The sequence below is a fragment of the Acinonyx jubatus genome, chromosome D4 (genome assembly GCF_027475565.1).
Source record: "Acinonyx jubatus isolate Ajub_Pintada_27869175 chromosome D4, VMU_Ajub_asm_v1.0, whole genome shotgun sequence".
NCBI lineage: Eukaryota > Metazoa > Chordata > Mammalia > Carnivora > Felidae > Acinonyx > Acinonyx jubatus.
In genome coordinates this window covers 27279937-27299241 of record NC_069391.1, presented here as the reverse complement: position 1 = coordinate 27299241, position 19305 = coordinate 27279937, and the positions used below count along the sequence as shown (strand labels likewise).

Sequence of the window (19305 nt, the reverse complement as noted above, 5' to 3'; positions counted from 1 at the left end):
GGGTTTCTCTCTGCTCTGACCTCCATGATGTTAGCCTCACCCTCTGTTACACATTGTGACCCCCAGCAGTTTTGGGTTCTTCCCATCGTGTTGGCAAAACAGCCCTCGCAGCCCTCACATCTCGCTATCCAGGAAAATCAGAGAGCTGCTTTGTCAGGAGTTCCATGGAAGAGAAAGGAAACTTCTTTTTCCCAGAAGCCCCAGGGAACATCTTTTACTTTCATTGGCTCTATGAGTTTATGTACCAGTTCCTGAACCAACCGTTGAGAAGGTGGGTAGAACATGCTGATTGGCTCACATGGATCAAGGCCTGCCCCCAGAGCTACAGGTAGTGTCCCTGACTCAGACTCTAAGAGAATGGGGAAGGACTGTTTTCTCAAAGGGGATTCAGGGTCCTGCTCCCAGGAAGGAGGGAGCAACAAACGGCTGTCTACCACAAGAGCTATGAGAAGTGACAGCATGAAAGGAAACACCAAAGAGGAGACGGCAGATGTTCCGGATAAAACAGCACAGCATCCTTATGCCTTTACATATTTGTGTAGCTTTTAAAGCATCACTAAAATGGTAATAATGCATCACTGATATTCATAGTGATGAACCTGAGACATCCAGGAAAGGTTAAATCATGTTTGATTTACTAAGACAGGGAAGAAGTTAATGGATGTTAGAAAAATCTGTGTGTGTGTTAATAAATGTCAGTGTTTTAAAAAGGACTAAAACTAAGCCAACCAAAAGCTCTTTTTACCATATCAGGCTTTTTTTTTTTTTAATGTCTTGTATTTCCTTGCACTTAATCTTAACCTGTACCTCACCAAAGCCATGGGTTTAACTGTGGACTATTTGAATAAGCCGTGTGTTCACTGTATTTGGTTTATATCTTAACGAGGTAAAATCACATTTATTAATGAAAATATTGTCTTTTGCCTTGTCCAGAATGCATACACAGCCACAGCTATCAACAGCACCAACTTCTGCACCTCCGCCAAGGACGCCTTTGTCATTCTTGTGGAGAATGCTTTACGAGTGGCTGCGATCAACACGGTGGGGGATTTCATGTTATTCCTAGGCAAGGTAAGACCAAATATGTTATCTGGGACATACAGTGAAGTTATATATATATATATTCTTTCATTTGAAAAATGTCTAGCTCATCAAAAAACTATTAAGTAAAATATGTAATATAAAGGAAGCACTTACAAAGCCCTTAATATGCATCAGGCACTGTTCTAAATTCTTTACATGTATGGTATTCATTTAATCCTAACAATAAATTTGTAAAGGAAGTTATATTATCCTCACTTTACAGATGGGGAAACTGAGGTACAACAGTTCAGTAATTTGCACATGTTTCTCCTTACATAATTCGGTCTGTAAAGAATTCAGAAACATCCTGCTTAGTGGTTAGGGGTACTATATCTGGAGCCTGACTGCCTGGATTTAAATCCTAGCTCTGTCACTTACTAGCTGTGTGACCTGAGGCAGGCTACATAGCCATTCTGTGCCTCAGTTTGTTCATCTATGAAACTGGGATAATAATAGAGCCACACTCTTAGGGTTGTAAGGATTAAACTGGTTAATACATGTAGTGTACCTAACATGGTGCTTGGTACATTGTAAATTCTCAGTGAATGTTAGCTGTCATTGTTACTACGTATAAACTCCTTTAAAATAGCTGTGAGGCGCCAGTCAGAGTGGCCAAAATGAACAAATCAGGAGACTATAGATGCTGGAAAGGATGTGGAGAAACGGGAATCCTCTTGCACTGTTGGTGAGAATGCAAATTGGTGCAGCCACTCTGGAAAACAGTGTGGAGGTTCCTCAGAAAATTAAAAATAGACTTACCTTATGACCCAGCAATAGCACTGCTAGGAATTTACCCAAGGGATACAGGAGTACTGATGCATAGGGGCACTTGTACCTCAATGTTTATAGCAGCACTCTCAACAATAGCCAAAGTATGGAAAGAGCCTAAATGTCCATCAACTGATGAATGGATAAAGAAATTGTGGTTTATGTACACAATGGAGTACTACATGGCAATGAGAAAGAATGAAATATGGCCCTTTGTAGCAACATGGATGGAACTGGAGAGTGTGATGCTAAGTGAAATAAGCCATACAGAGAAAGACAGATACCATATGGTTTCACTCTTATGTGGATCCTGAGAAACTTAACAGAAACCCATGGGGGAGGGGAAGAAAAAAAAAAAAAAAGGTTAGAGTGGAAGAGAGCCAAAGCATAAGAGACTGTTAAAAACTGAGAACAAACTGAGGGTTGATGGGGGGTGGGAGGGAGGGGAGGGTGGGTGATGGGTATTGAGGAGGGCACCTTTTGGGATGAGCACTGGGTGTTGTATGGAAACCAATTTGACAATAAACTTCATATATTGAAAATAAATAAATAAATAAATAAATAAATAAATAAATAAATAAATAAAAAAAACAGATGTGAGGGAATGAGACTTACCTATCCTTAAAGCATCTGAAAAAAGTATTTTTTCTATACTATTAAAATCTGCAGAATAATAAATAGCAATATAATTGGATTTCTTTGTATCTGTATTTCAAACCATAAAATGCTCAGAAAATTTGAAATATTGAGCTGAGCTGACATCACTATAATCTAATAATATCATTTTTATATATGCCCTCCCAGTGTTTTTCTTAATAGGTTTATATTTCTATGGTATAATAATTATAGCCTACATACCAGTTTGTTCTGTCCTTCTCACTTCACATTATATCATATACATTTTTCATATTGCTTTGATAATCTTCATAATTATTCATTATCATTATTGTCAGTATTTCATCAAATGCTATTTTTTTGTTATTGTTATGTATGTATGTATGTATGTATTTTGAGAGAAGGAGAAAGAGAGCGAGCAGGGGGGAGGGGCAGAGAGAGAGAGAGAGAGAGAAAGAGAGAGAATCCCAAGCAGACTCCACACTCAGTGCAGAGCCTGGCATGGAGCTTGATCTCATGACCATGAGATCATGACCTGAGCCGAAATCAAGGGGCAGATGTTTAACTGACTGAGCCACCCAGGCACCCCCATCAGATGCTATTCCTAAACATTCTGTTACTACCAAACACTTAGGTTACTCCAGCCACTGTGTGTTGAAAATGTTTTTGAAAAGGAAAAAATATTTGGTGTAGAGAGGCATGGAAAGCACAGTGTGGTGTTAAGTTCTCAGGCAACTGTCATCTAAAAAGAATGATAAAACTGTACACATAGTTCTTTTGGAAATTTGTAATTAAACTTACATTATGACTGTTGGATTTATTATTGTCATGTTTTTACAATAAGAGGAAATGTTTTATAGTAAGGATTTAATAAGTTAATCTGTGTCAAGGAGTATAGTGTTGATAACAGTGTTACTGTTATCAACTATTGCTATTATTTATATGCTATATGACTGATTTAGGAAGGCTTCAGATTTTTTGTCTATTGTCTATTTTATGTTTTACATACTTGTATTTATCCCTGCTACTAAGAAGGATGTGAAGCAACTTAAAATAAAAGCATATGTACACAGAACAATTGAAATAAAAGAGGGCGCCTGGCTGGCTCAGTCGGTTAAGCATCTGACTTTGGCTCAGGTCATGATCTCACAGTTTGTGAGTTAGAGCCCCACATTGGGTGAGTCAAGCCCTGCTTTGGGTAAAACATGAGCCCTGGGTGAGCCCCACTTCTCTCTCTCTCTCTCTCTCTCTCTCTCTCTGCACCTCATTCGCTTGTGCTCTCTCTCTCAAAAATAAATAAATAAATAAATACATAAATACATAAAAAATAAAAGAGAAGCCATATATCGGAATAACAGAAAACAATGTGGTAAAAAGGGCAATTTTTATATCTCTTTTCTTTTTTTTTTTTTTTTAACTTTTGTTATTTTTAATTAAGTAGTCTCCATACCCAACATGGGACTTGAACTCATGACCCTAAGATCAATAGTCACATGCTCTGTCGGCTAAGCCAGCCAGGTTCCTCTATCTCTCTTTCACTTCATATTATGTCATGAGTATTTACTATTTTATTAAAAATGTTTTAAACATCGTTATACAATTGTATCATCATTTCTTTAACCAAACCTCTAATTTTCTTTTTATAGTTAAACTGTTCTCATTCTACTAATATAAAGTGTGATACAGTGAAGCCATTGTAAGCAAACCCTTGCCTGTGTCAATCCTTATTTCCTGAGGACAGAATCCTGGCAGTGGAATCAATGAGTCGGAGTACCTAATAGGTTTCTGGATGTGCATTACCAAATTGCTACCAGAAACATGAAAGTTTGAATAATACAAAACTTATAACACTGTAAGAAAATTACTTTTAAAACATAGAGAGATAGACTTTTTTTATTTGATTGATTTATTTTTTAAAGTTTATTTATTTATTTTGAGAGAAAGAGAGAGAGAGAGACAATGTGAGTTGGGGAGGGGCAGAGAGAGAATCCCAAACAGTCTCCGTGCTCTCAGCGCAGAGCCTGATGCAGGGCTTGAACTCACGAACAAAGAGATCATGACCCAAGCCGAAATCAAGAGTCAGACACTTAAGCCAACTGAGCCACCTGGGTACCCCAAGATAACTTTTTTTAAATTGAGATATCCAAAAAAGAGAAAAAAAATAAGAGGGGAAAAAAGTATTTTAGTTTTCCAACATACTAAGATAAACATTCTTCAGTTTTCTTTTTTAAGACTGTAGTTCTGATCACAGAATACAGTAAATCTTTTAAAAAGAATTTTTCACTGCAATTAAAAGTAGCTGCTAGTATGCAGAAATGGTCCCTGATCAGATAGTTCACATAGGTAGATCAGAATAAGCATTATAAAAGATGGTGTCAGGAACAAACTATGGATAACACACAGCAACTTGGATAAATCATGAGGGAATATTGCTGAGTGAAAAACATTAATCCCAGAAAATTAAATACTGTATGATTCCATTTATATAACATTCTTATACTTTTTTTTTTCAATGAAGTAAGCTCTACACCCAACGTGAGGCTTGAACTCATGGCCCTGAGGTTAAGAGTCATATGGTCTAAGTGAGCCAGGAGGTACCCCAAATTATTTTCTCTTACATACCTTTTCTTTTTTTTAATTAAGTAAGCTCTACTTCCAAAATGGGGCTTGAACCATTTATAAACATTCTTAAAATGATAACATAATGGAAATTGGGAACAGATTTACGGTCACCCAGTTAGGGCTGGGGTTGCAGGGAGGCATAGGGGAAGTTATAAAAGGCTAAAGTGAGAGATCCTTGTTATGATGGAGATGTTCTGTACCTTGTCTGTATCAGTGTCAGTACTGGGGTTGTGATATTGTACTCTAGTTTGACAAGGTGTTACTGTTGAAGGGAACTGGGTAAAAGGTACATGAAATCATTCTGTGTTATTTCTTACAATGAAATGTGAATTCAAAATTGTCTCAAAATATAAAATTTAATTTTAAAAACCCTGAATTTAAAAGAAAACAGAAGACAATTCCATGGATTCCATTTCTGTGGAACCCCAGTGGTTTCATGGAATGGTAAATTAGATTTAGGAGGGATCTTATCTCCCCTAGTTTAGTGGCTTGTGATCTGTGACCACTGGCCTATTGGGTCTTCACAGGTAAGAACAGAGATTTACAAACTATTTCAACATTTTCAGGTCTCATAGATATTGCATATTTGCCCAATAAAACTATCCAAAAAAACCCACAAAATCTGAAGCTCTTCACTTCTGTGTGAAATTATTTTATCTCATTTGCTAATACTTTTTCTAACATTAATTATTGGTAGTTTATTTGGTGTTGATTAATAAAAATTATAATATGAATTATTACTTGTAGGTGCTATTTTACTGACAAAATCTTTTAAAACATGAGCTCCATGTGGAAAGGGCATCGCAAATGCAAGATTTATGGTGGAAATGAAAGAAACAAACAAACAAAGATTGCTAAGCACTGTGTTAAATGCTTTCAGAATGCTTATTTTAACAATGAGATGTATGTATTTTTATGTCTCTTTTAAAGGTGGAAAAACAGATTCAGAAAGGTTACATGAACTTGCTTCGAGTCACAAAACTAAGAAGTATTAACTCTGTGATTCAAATCTACATCTTTCTGATTCTAAAACTAGCACCCTTTACTTTCTGCTTCTCCCATCCTACCCTGTGTATGAATCTCTTCTATGGTGTCACCAAAAATGTGTCCTGTAGAACAGGAGTGTTGAAATGTTTAAAATCATGCATCCTATTAGAAAAAATTTTTGAGCACACTTCCTAATATATTTACATTTATTAATAATATATGTACAGCTTTTACTAATATATACATGGTAAAGCATAGTATAAAAGGAAATTAAGATAAATGAGAAATATAATTTGAAGTCCCAGGTGCTCTTAAATTCTCCCTTGGGTATGTGTACCCCACCACGGAGATCACTGATCTGAGCCAGTACTTCTTGTAGACTTTATCAGAATCACCTGAAGCAAATTTTATTTTATTTTATTTTATTTTATTTTATTTTATTTTATTTTATTTTATTTTATTTTATCTTATTTTATTTTTTAAAGTTTATTTATTTTGAGAGAGAGTTATATCTGTACATGTACACACACATGAACAGGGGAGGGGCAGAGAGAGAGGGGAAGAGAGAGAATACCAAGCAGGCTCCCCACTGTCAGCTCAGAGCCCAGTTTGGGGCTCCATCTCACAAACTCACAAGCTGTGATCATGACCTGAGCTGAAATCAGAGAGTTGGATGCTTAACCAACAGAGCCACCCAGCTGCCCCCACCCGAAGAACCTTTTAAATGAATATTGCTGGGCTTCATCTTAGCTCTAACCAATTGGACTCTGGGGGTAGGGCCCTGGAATCTGTATTATTCACAAACTCCCCAAGTGATACCTAGCCCTTCTGCAGTTTGAGAACCATTAATGTATCCTCTGCTTGACACCCTTTCGTTATATTTGGGAGTAATTATTACATTATTACATTCCCTTGGCTTTTGGGCTAAATATCATTAATTCTTGAAGTTGTTTCTTACTTGTTTATTTGTTTGTTTTGAGAGTGCAAGTGGGGGAGGGGCAGAGTAAGTTCGGGTGGGGGGCACAGAGGAACCGATGAAGCCTGTGATGACAGCAGAGAGCCCGATGCAGGACTCAGACTTTCAAACCATGAGATCATGACCTAAGCCAAGTCAGCCGCTTAACCAACTGAGTCACCCAGGTGGCCCTTAAAGTTGTTTCTAATGTGACAGTATCCAACCTTCCACTTCAACAGATTTTGTCTCAACATTTAGTTTGTCGGAGCCGCACCTTTTCCCTGTAATTGACTTTAACATTTCAAATGTGGCTTAACTTTTAGTGGTTTAGAGTGAGCATAAAGAACCTCAGTCCTTCTGTAGGACGAATGTCAAAAATTTGAAGAAGATATAAGAAACAACTCATTCTAAAAACCAAAAAGAGTGAAAGAAAATGGATATAATTAGCTATCTATAGAAGTCACCCCAGAAAGTAAATGACTGTAAGAGAGAATTCCTGAGTGTTTGCCACGAAAAATGGTGGAGGGTCATCTAAATTTTGGGCAGACCCAGATTTGCTCCCTAAAATCATCTGAGAATTTACAGGTCAATTTATAGTCTGCTCCTTCTCAGCACTGGACCAGAAAAGGCTGCTGTGGTTCTAGAAGACTCTTTCTTTTCCTTTGTTATTTCATGTTGTATGTTAGGCCAGGTGTAGGGCTGAGCACGAGTGTATTTAGGATTCAGTATAACCCATTACTGCTTTATATCAATATCCAAGTATTTGCTGAGTTCTTACCTTGAAAGAGGGCTGGATTTGGCATCATAAGAGCATTATTTGGGTGATATCTGCCCTTATATTCTGTGACCTTGGGCAAGTTGGCTAGCATCTCTGAATATGTTTCCCAGTCTATAACATGAAGGTGATAATGTTTGCCATAAACCATTCCTAGGGATTGAAAAGCTGAACTAAATGTATTAAAAGAACCACAAGAAATTTCAAGTGCTGCACGGGAGGGACCAGAGTAGGTGGTTCTTGACAATAAGCAATTTCACTGTTTCTTATATTCTTCTATGATGGATATTTGTGGCAACCTCTTTCTTCACAGGTAATCCAAATCTAAACTACATGGCGACTCATATTAAATTTACCACATGTTCTCTGTGAAAAAATACAAAACAAAAAACTCTTAGAGATGTTTGTTGCAGCATTATTTATATCAGAAAACAATACAAGTCTCCAACTGTAGGAGAATGGTCAAATTTTAAGTCACCCATAAGATGAAATTATGCGGCTAAGTATTGATGAAACATTTATAATGCTACTATAAATATTAATGAATAGCTTTTAATGATTTATTTATATAATACTATTTCATATATATAAAAGTACAATACCCTGGACTGTCAATAATTTTATTCTGAGTGTAATAGTGCAATTTTCTAAAATATGCATGCATAGGGGCGCCTGGGTGGCTCAGTCAGTTGAGCGTCCGACTTCGCCTCAGGTCATGATCTCTCACGGTCCTTGAGTTCGAGCCCTGCGTAGGGCTCTGTGCTGATAACTCAGAGCCTGGAGCCTGCTTCAGATTCTGTATCTCCCTCTCTCTCTGCCCCTCCCTCATTCTCTCTCTCTCTCTGTCTCTCTCAAAAACTAAATAAGCATTAAACTTTTTTTAAAAATAAAATATGCATGCATACATTTGTCTTAAAAATTGCCACAGGTGCTTAAATACGTGAAGTTTTAAGGAACAAGCATAACATTTGGAAACATGACTATTTTTCATGTAAACCAGAAGTGTTTAAAAGATTATTTTTTATTTATGTGATATACATGTATATGTGTGTGTATGGGTATATATGAATTATCCTTTGTTGCTTGCAGTGGAATGAATGTATGCAGCCAGCATTTATAAATATTAAACGGAATTTGAAGTCTGCAAATGATGAAGAAATAGTGGTTTTCTATGGTAGGGTATTAAATGTGTTCTTTGTTCTCTCTGCTTCAGGTGCTGATAGTCTGCAGCACGGGTTTGGCTGGGATTATGCTGCTCAACTACCAGCAAGATTACACAGTATGGGTGCTGCCTCTGATCATCGTCTGCCTCTTTGCTTTCCTAGTCGCTCATTGCTTCCTGTCCATTTACGAAATGGTAGTGGATGTATTATTCTTGTGTTTTGCCATTGATACAAAATACAATGATGGGAGCCCTGGCAGAGAATTCTATATGGATAAAGTGCTGATGGTAAGTGTTTCAAACGCCCTCTATTGCTTTAGAGGTAAACATACTAGTAAAAATATTTTGCAAAACGTTCTCCATGTTTAATTCCTGTTATATGCAACTGAGTAATTTAGAATTAAACCTGTAGGGCTCACGAATGAGGTTAGTCTTGGGGAAATCAGGGAAGAAGGAAGGTCCTCTTGGCATGGATGAGACCATATATATACACCTAGCTAGAGCAATACCCATTAATAGTCCTGAGTTCACATTATTTCATACTGCTCCCTCCCTCTCTGCAATTAGATGGATTAGAATTGACTTTTTACAACCTGAATTTTAGTTCTTGAATTGAAACATTGGACCACGGATGTTCTAAGTGCCCTTTCTTGAAGTGGAGCTCAAAGACAAAAAGTCTTTATTTCCCCGGTGGTAGCACCTGACTATATTTTTCCGTCTACCACCTTTCCAAATAGTATTGCTGTCAGCCCCATTAGAAGTCATTATCCTAAGTATGCCAGGCCAAACTGAAAGTGTTTTGTAATGAATACAGATTAACAGACTCAGGACTGATAGATTATATACTGTTTTCCATTAGTCAAGATCTGAACTTTTACACAGATATTATATTCCGATTCTTTAGTTATCTAGCCTCTGCAGCCTCCCTGTATTAGAATCTCAATTAAAAATTTTAAAACTTTAGAAACTATTTAAATGTTTCAAATATTATTATCAATGTCAAATGCTCCCAAAATAAGGATGCTTCTTAATAATAGTACTTTGCCATTAAGCTGTGAAATATTCCTATCTGAAGAGTAGGTAATATTGAAGGGTAAACATTAGACCTTGAGATAACAAGTCCTCTTCCAGGAGCCTGGTTTATCTAGTTAAATATAAAATAAATGTGTTAATAAATAAGATAGATTTTTTTTTTCAATTGCAGAAATTTCAAATGATTTAATGGACGTATTGGGTACTGATTATCTCTTTCACTGAAAACACCATCAACTAAATTTTGGAAATTTTCATAATGTCTAAATTATATTTCTAACTGGTTGTTTTCATAATGGAATTTGACTTGTGAGCATTCCATCTCCCTTCTGATTAAGACATTTAGAAGAAGAATTTGGCGACACCTGTCTGGCCCAGTTGATAGAGCAGGCGACTCTTGATTTTGGGGTTGTAAGTTTGAGACCCATGTTGGGTGTAGAGATTACCTAAATGAACGAATGAATGAATGAATGAATAAGTAAATAAATAAATTTTAAAAACCTTAAAAAAAAGAAGAGGGAGAATTTGTTTTTTGTGTCTTAAACCCTTGATCCAGAGCAGAGTAACAAAAAATACTTTTTTCTTCTTTTGGTTTTTTCAGTAAGAATGATGAGGATATTTAATGGAGAAGTGTTCCATAAACTTGGACGTGATAGAAACATTTCTTTGGGGCATAATCCCATTTTAACTACTTTTGACCACAGGTTCTGGTTGTTACTTCCTGTCTTCCTGCTTTATGGAGTAATTTCAAAGCCAGATAGACATTTTTTTTAAGTAGCTTATTTATGGTTGGGTAAAAACAGTATTCTGCGCTTAGTAGAATCAATGCTTTCTTTTACCTGCTAGGGCTAGTTTAAAGAGAGGGCTTATGGAATAAAACGCTCTTGTTTTTCTGTTTAACCTTGGTATGCAAAAAGTCAGACAACAAATAGGACAATAATCTAAGTATGAGAAAACAGTCTTTTAAGAAAGCATTAGGGATTTTCTCTTCCAGATAGAAGTAACATTCTCTCTTTGAGCTTAAGTGAGATTGTCACAATAAATGGATGGAAAAAAGATGTCCTAAAGATATCACAAGTTGCAGCCCATGTGCACAGATTTAGCAGCTGTTGTGTAGTGATACTAAATATTATTCACTGCTCTGGTTTTAGGCCATCCGTGTACTGATACTGAATTAAAAATGTCAGTGTTCCTTAGAATTCATCTGCCAACCAAAATCTGAAAGGACCTAAGAATTTATGCAATTTGGTCCATATTTTGCAGGAGTTTGTGGAAAACAGTAGAAAAGCAATGAAAGAAGCTGGTAAGGGAGGCGTTGCCGATGCCAGAGAGCTAAAGCCGATGGTAGGTGGAGATGAGGAGGTGACCGCCCTCCAAGAATTTCACTTTCACTTCCTCTCTCTCTCTGTTTTCACTGACTGCACTTCTTCAGGAGAAGCTTTTGTTGTCTGTATCACACAGGATGTGCTGCTCTTTCTGTTTGTGTGTTTACCCATCACTTGGATGGCAGAATTCTTGTCACAACTGAGACCGCCTTCTGTAAAAGTAAGCTGAAAGGAACAACATCTGTCTCAAGGCTTATCACGAAGCAGGGGCTAATTTTTGTCCCTAAAGTAAAATGGCCATTTCTGGTTTTGGGGGTTTTTTTTCTTTTAATTTTTAGCTGTACGTGTTTGGTTTTCAATGGAATGAACATTTGGTTGTACACTTGAACTGACAGTTTGATTTTTATCATTTTGGAAGATGATACTAGCAATTCCTTTCAACTTGCTAAAATTCACATTCCCCACTTTTTTAATATTGGTTTGTTTCTGTTGCTGTCTTTTACCCTTTGCTGACTTTTTCTTCCGTTGCCCGGATTGTACTTTCTTTGTTTCTTAAGCTGTTTTTCAGTAGCAAACAAGATTACTCCATCAACACTCACATTCCCACTCAGTAAAACAACCTGGTCTTCTCTAACCTCAGCTTAATTGTGAGAAAGGTCAATGATCTCTGATCAGTGATATGTATGTATATTCTAAGTACTCTACTTTCATTTGGGAAAAAAAGGCAACTTAATCAATGTAAGAGAATCCTGAGTTGCTTTTGCCACAGATACTCTCACCTCTGCATAATGACAGATAACCCTCGCATATCTTTGTGTAATTACTGCTTATTTTGCAAATGTATTGTTATTAAACAGCATGTTATTTAAAAATATTATATAACTGCCTACGTCCTGAAACAGCTAATTTTAAATAATGTGCCTTCTGATTGCACGTGATGTCCCAAAGTGTGAGATGAAGACTCCTCTTTCTTACTAAACTATAAAGTTTAATAAGTGGTTGATTTCATAGGTTTCCAACTTGCATAAAACAAGCACGTTTAAGTATATAAGAGTAAAGGAAATGGGTTTGTTTGAGGTTGGGTGCTGGGGAGGCCATATTTATATGCAAAATAATTGCATATTCAACCTAAATTAAAACCTCAGCAGAATGTTTAGATATAAATTCCTCCGTAACCCCCTCCAGGGCCTATTTTGGTGTTGCTGTTAATAGCATTAATGATTGTCGGAGTCAAAACTTCAATGTTTATTTCCCAAGGTACAGATCACTCTAATCTTAAGTCAAAGGATGTAGAACTCTTAGTTTTAAGTGTGCACCAGCCAGAACTCCGTTGAGTGGGCAAGGGGCACCATCAGCAATCCCCCTGGTCTGGCTTCTTGCCTTCTCTACCCCCCCTCTTTCTGTATACCTCCTACTTGACCCTGGCCAAGGGGGACGGTAGTGAAGATTCTGCCGACCCTCTGGTGGCATGGTTAAATGAGGAAGGCTTCCTTCTTGCCACTGTTTGTTTGTCATACGTGTTCAGTAACTGGCTCCCAGTATAAACCTTAAAAAGGTAAAATATAAAATCTTTAAAATGTAAACTACCTTTGCCCCCCTTTTTTGTCAGTCATAATCATTTTTAAAAAGGGAGAAATATTTGGAGGTCTTGACTGGCTTGGTTTGACCACGAATTGGCACATATTTCTACATTATCCTTTAGTGAAGGATACAGTGTGGAAGACGAGAATACAAGTATGCTGACTCTTACCTAAACCTCTAATTCGTAGGTAATGATACAAGGAGAAATCCCCAGGTTATGTGGCATTCTACCAGAAGCCAAAAATTTAGGAAGATTTTTTCCCCCTAATATTGCTTTCAGTTTTAAATTAATGCCCCTTAACTGAAACACTGCTTTAAAATCTTCATTCATTTTTCGCTTTTGTTTTATGTTGCTCATCAGCTCATTGCTTGCAGATTAATGGCAAAACCCTCCACTATGTTTCCAAATATATCTTCTATGTGCATTGTGCTTCTGGTGTTTTGGACATTATAGCATTTGGTCCCTAAGAATGGTATTTTTTTATGCAGTTTAAAAACTTCCCGGGAGAGAAGTTGAGATGTTGCTTACAGAGTAGTTAAATATTTTAAGTACATCAGTACCTCTGATTCTGATCTCTCTTTTGCATTAGCATGGTAAGAGTTGACCCTGCTACCACTATGCATCTTGGATGTGTCCCTAAATAATTCTCTGAGAGATTCCTTGTTAAAACTTGGGGTTTGGTAGAAATCAGGATTGCTAACTTGTCTTTGCCTGATTTAATTCACATGGTATTCCCTTAGATAAAAGTTCTGTAAAAGCGCCATACTATTTAGCCGTATCTATACAATCTGCTGTTCAGTTCACTTGTTTATCTTCTTTCTTAATGGGATATTTTAATTTAGGGTTTACTTTTAGCCTAGAGAATTAATGTTCAGGAAAATGAGGTTTTAAATTTCCCTTTTGACGAGGGATCATTGAATTAAATATAAGTACTTCCGGTTTTCCTCTTGGACTTTTTTTTTTTTTTTTTTTTTTTTTTTTTTTTTTGAGAAAGAGCCTCACTAGTTCAGGATACTCTGAAGGTCTGTGAGGTCGTCCTATAAATCTTTGAAAATGATTTTAGAAAGATTTACCAAATGTGATGTTATTAGAAGTTTAAGAAAGAGAACTTCCGGCCATCTGCTTCAACAGGAAAGAATTTATAGAGGAAAAGGAAAAAAAAGAAAAAACCTGAACACTGTAACAACATAGGCCAGAGATGTATTCTCTGCGTATCTCAGAGATTATCCAGAAGGAAATGTGACTGTCTTTAAATTTTTGTTTTTTTAATGTTTACTTACTTTTGAGACAGAGTGTGAGCAGGGAAAGGGCAGAGGGAGAGAAAGACACAGAATCCAAAGTAGGCTCCAGGCTCCTAGCTGTCAGCACAGAGCCTAACAGGAGCTGGAACTCAAAGCTGTGAGATCATGAGCTGTAGTCGCTTAACCGACTGAGCCACCCAGGTGCCCCTGACTTTCAACATTCATAGGAATTGCGGCCCCTGGAATATAGGTTCGCGCAAAGGGCTCTCAGTCCATTTTGCTTTGTTGCCGCTTGTGACCATCTGTGTACTTGTAACATCATTCATGACCTCCTTTTAATGGTAATTGTCTAAGATTATACTCTGTATGACTTTGTTTTCTAGGCTTCGGGAGCAAGTTCTGCTTGAACCTAGCCGACCGTTATGGAACCCATTGACATTCCAAAACAATATATACACATAACTATGTATTTGTGTGTGTGGGTGTGTGTATATATGTATATGTATGTGTGTATATATATGTATATGTATATACACACACACACATAATCAGCCAAAATCAGAGAAAAGGAACAGGGATTTAATACCTTTTTTATGCTTATTTTTGTCAAACATGTACTCCTTTCATACGGGTGGCTTTTACAAGGCAACTGCCGTCATTTAATGTTTTCAATTGTAATTGTCTTAATGGAAATGTTAAGATTCATATCTGATTAACATTTTTAATAACTTAGAGGAGATTTTAACTTTAGTTATTTAAATGAGATAAAATTATTGTACCGAATTCTCTGTCTAAAGTTTATTCAGGGGTGATTTCCCTGATGTGTGCATAAAATCAAGATCTTATTTTACTGATGCATAAGTCCTAGTGGGACGAGACTAGGCATATGCTTTCAGATAAATAAGGAGTTACTCCAATCAGTTTTCCCCAATCAAAGAAGCCATGTCATTTTACTTTTAGAAACATACAAGTGGACTCAATATGGGAATTTTCATAATCGCTCATGCATTTGTCAGCCAACATTAAAAAGTAACCAACTCCTCAGGTATTTGTAGTTTACCCTAAGCTTCTATAAGAGAGTAGGTTAAAAAGAAAAGGGTAGATAATCTTTCTTATGCAAACTTTGTTCTTATAGTTTGTCTTTTCTTTCATTTTTTACTTTAGTAGCATCCTCCACACATTTGTGTGCCTGATTTGAAGGGAAGCTGGGGCACCCAGCGAGTTTAGCCATTAAGTTTCTGTGTATTGATTTGCAGATTAAGTAATGCTGGGAGGAATAAAGAAGGAAGGGAAACTTGGAACACAAAAGCCTTGCAGATTCCAGTGCTTGGGCTTCTGCTTCTAAGGAACTTCAGTGGCTTAGGGCTAAATGGCCATTTTATTCAAATGCTATGAAATCTGAAAACATACTGGCAGGTGCTCCTCTCCTTGGCAATTCATTCAGTATCCAGATTCTACAATGTTTAACTGAAGAATTGGTTATGTTTTGATCCTAAGAGTCGAACATTCTTTTTGTTTGGGGATGGGTTTGGGGTTTTTTTGTTTCTTTGTTGTTTTTCTTTTTTTTTAATTCCTAAAGCTTACCAGATATGAATGGCTAATATTCCATTGTTCTGCTTATTGTAATGGTGAATGCTTTAAGAAAAAAAAAAGTGTAATTTGCTAAGAATAATTCATGATCTGTTTATGCGATAACTCCTTTTTGTTACAATTTTTTTAAAAAAGGCTATTTTTGTTAATGTAAAGTAAATATTTCAGAGCAAATTTTTTAAACTTATTGCACTAAATACAGGCTCTGTACAAAAAAAAAAAAAAGCCTCAGCATTTTATCATTCCATGGAAGAAGAATCTTTTGAAAGAAAGCATTGCCTCCTACCAGAATTAGACAGTGAATTGACGGTATGATGGAAATGCATACAATTAATGTCACTAGGGCTTAATAAGCAGCTGTTTGCTAATGTGCTTCCTTTCAAAGGGTTAGACCTTTAAATTGCTGCAAAAGGTAAATTGTATTTTTTTTTTTTAAGTATCCGTGTTCTTTACTCTAGCTAGGCTAAAATTTGCTAAATGCCTTGGTTTCTTTTCAAAGCTCATGTAATATTTCTGATTTTTCAGAATATTTGCAATAAGAGTCTGGATTTAAAAAAAAAAACAAACAAACAAAAAACCACACACACACACACAGTTAAGAGCTCATATCTTGGCAAGACCTGGGAAACCAACATTGTGAGACTAGCTATTTTGAAACAATAATTCTCCAGAAGTTAACATCTAACATCGCCAAACGGTATCATTGTACTCTTTTATATCATTTGAAATGGAATAAATATAATTATGTAACTAACAATTTTCCAAATAGATGAGAGAGCAAATCATGTAAGGAAATTCAGAATACCTTCTGTTTCATAGCCACACAGATTTTGGACATTAAGAAACATTGGGAACTAAATTTAGGATTGGAAAAAGTTTGGAAGATGAGTATCAAAACAGAAGACATTCTAGGAGCTAGCTATTCTAGGAGATGTCCCTCCAAAGTGACCTGATGGAAGTCTTGAATTTGGAAATTAGGTTCTACTCACTTGGACATCCCAGCATCATGGACTCTTGCTGCTCCCTGTTCCATTTGCTCGCAATCTCAGCTATTTGGAAGCCACCAGGAATGCTTTCTAATTATCATTTGCAACTAGAACTGTAATCAGAAAGAAATTTTGTATTTTTGTATAACTTGATTGTGTGCCATTTTATATAACAGGTCCTGTTTTACAAATAAATTTTGTTTTACTAACATTGTGTTTAGAAATTATGATCTATGTGTAACCATGTCATTTGAGTTCCAAATTAATTGCCAGGCTGTTTTCCCTGAGTGAATCTGTGTGCTGTCTAAGTAGATATATGCATAGGTGCATATATATTACCACAGGCACACACAGAGAGATGTTTAATATATAGAATATCACTCTCATATGAGCTTCATTCCTTGATACATTTTATAAAGCCTCACAGAGGCTTTTTAGCAATATTTAAATGTTTTGAGGTTATGTTTGGATATTCCTGCTGCCTCTTTCATTCATTGTGAGTCATTCTTCAGCTAGCTATGGGCCGCCTTATTGCTACTCGCTCACTGCCTCCATCTTCTGCCCAAGTGAGAAGAATAGATGAAGAACAAAAATTATCTGTGATATGTGGTTACCTGAATAATTTTATAAGCCATCGACTCTGTGTTGTGGTTTTTGTCTTTTTCTGTGATGGATCTTCAAAATTGTGTTCAGTACTTACATCTCCAGAGTTCTAGTTAGGGTCCTCTATTGTAAATGGTGATCGTGGTGGCTGGAGTATCACTGTGGGCTCTGCCATCAGAAAAAGCCTCTGGTACATGATTTAGACTTTCTAGGCTCCCGCCTCCATAGTAAATGCTGCTATAATGTAGTATGGAAGGGAGAAGGTTACATTTCGGTGTAAGTCCAAGAGACCTATGTTCCACTGGAGGCTTAACCAGTGCGTTAGGTAAACATTAGGAATTTAGCTAGGGCGTTGAGATTACATAATCCTTGCATGGATGAGCAGAGCTCAGAGCAGGTTGTTCCTTTAAACCATTTAATGCAGTGCTTAATGTTTAGGATTAGAGCTTTTATCCTATCCTATAGCACGATTAAGTCCTACGTTACTGCAGTTTAAGTAGCTTAACTGTGTGTTGGTACCCAAACTTTTTCCATATTGGTTGGGGAGGAGGCACTCATTGAATCTTATTTTTAAATTATGGTGGAAATAAGTTCCTTTGTAGAGATGCTCCCTTACTCTTAGATATTTTTTCTTTTTTCTTTTTTTTTTTTTTTTTTTTTTTTAGCAAAGAACATTAAGTTGCTGATTCCCAATACCATTGATCTTGGTATCTGCCAAGGCTCCTTGTCTTTCCAGGGCAGTTTCAGGATTTCATCCCAGTAGGGGTAGTGAGGAGATGACCCCTTCCTTTATCCTGGTCCTGAGCTGTTGCTTTACATGAGAGTAGTGCTTCTCCCACCAGAACTGCAGGCACCAAATATCAGGCCATATCAGTGTCTCCAAAGCTTCAACCATTTGCACCATGCACCAGCACTAGCTAATAAAGGCCATTTCAAGGGGGTCCCCCAGGCCACCCCACCTGCAAAATAGAAATAATGGGGTCTATTCCAAAAATGGAGCTGCCAATTATGGTGACTTGAACATTTTAGCTTATCTTTGGTCAGTAACCTCATTTGAATTTCTGGAGTTTCCAGTAGCCTTAAGGTAGCCTATGAGAAGTTTCCTTCAGAAAATAAGCTTTCACCTTTCGATAAGTTCTCTATTGCTTTTTTTATTGCTACTTAAAAAAAAAATCCTCAGAGTCTGGAGGCTTATCAATGCACCTGCCACAGTTAATTTCTGTATTCTTTTCACACATTTCATCTGACAGATAGGAGTGCACTATAACAGCTTGCCTAGAGTTAAGATGTGGTCCGTGAATATATATTAGAAAATTGCAAGTTCAAAAGTAAATGTACATAAGGCAGAGATTTGCATATTATAAATTCACAGCATAGAATTCCTTTTGCTTTAAATGCATATTCATGCATCTTTGTGTACTAAGGATACATATTAGCCCTTTTGAAGGGTAGGTACTGTTCACATACAGTGGCCGCTTTTGAAATTAGCTCATCTTTGATTAGTGGCACATAGCCCAAATTTTGAAACCAGGACCCTTGAGTGTGCCAAGAGAAAAATCTAGAGCTAACAAACTTAACAAACAAAAAACTAAACGTGTTGCATACACTTGTCAATTTAAAATAGCACACTTTCCCCCATTCAAACTTCATAAATGTGAGCCAAATTCTTACTCTACAAGTTTTAAGAGGAAAATTTTAATCCAAGATTCAAATCTTTTAAAGTGTCTTTCTTATAGAAAGCTTCAATGCAGAGTTTTTAAATTTGAGAATTTCTGTGGAAAACCTTTCTAGGGAGATACTGCAGTAGCTTTTTGTCCTTCCCATCTTCATGATTTTTATATGGATAAAAAAAAGTCAAACTTATGTTTCAGTTTCAATATTGCATGAACAATTATCACTTTTGTAAATTACATGGGCAACATTTAAGTTTGATGTTTTCTAAAGGAGTTCATTAGTAAATTTGTGGAAAAGATATGAAA

General features: G+C 36.6%; 1 protein-coding gene across 3 annotated transcripts in view; it reads left to right on the top strand.

The window, feature by feature from the left end:
- The window catches only part of SLC44A1 (solute carrier family 44 member 1), a 199223-nt gene that overhangs the window by 138345 nt on the left and 41573 nt on the right, over nt 1-19305 (top strand). The window contains exons 13-16 of one of the 3 annotated variants that reach the window (XM_027034753.2): nt 934-1071; nt 9019-9255; nt 11263-11343; nt 14531-16934. In XM_027034753.2, coding sequence (XP_026890554.1) covers nt 934-1071; nt 9019-9255; nt 11263-11343; nt 14531-14554 — 480 coding nt within the window. In that variant the 3' untranslated portion in view covers nt 14555-16934. Of the gene's footprint in view, nt 1-933; nt 1072-9018; nt 9256-11262; nt 11554-14530; nt 16935-19305 lie in introns of those variants that run through there. The other 2 variants (XM_027034754.2, XM_027034755.2) reach the window with 2 other exon arrangements.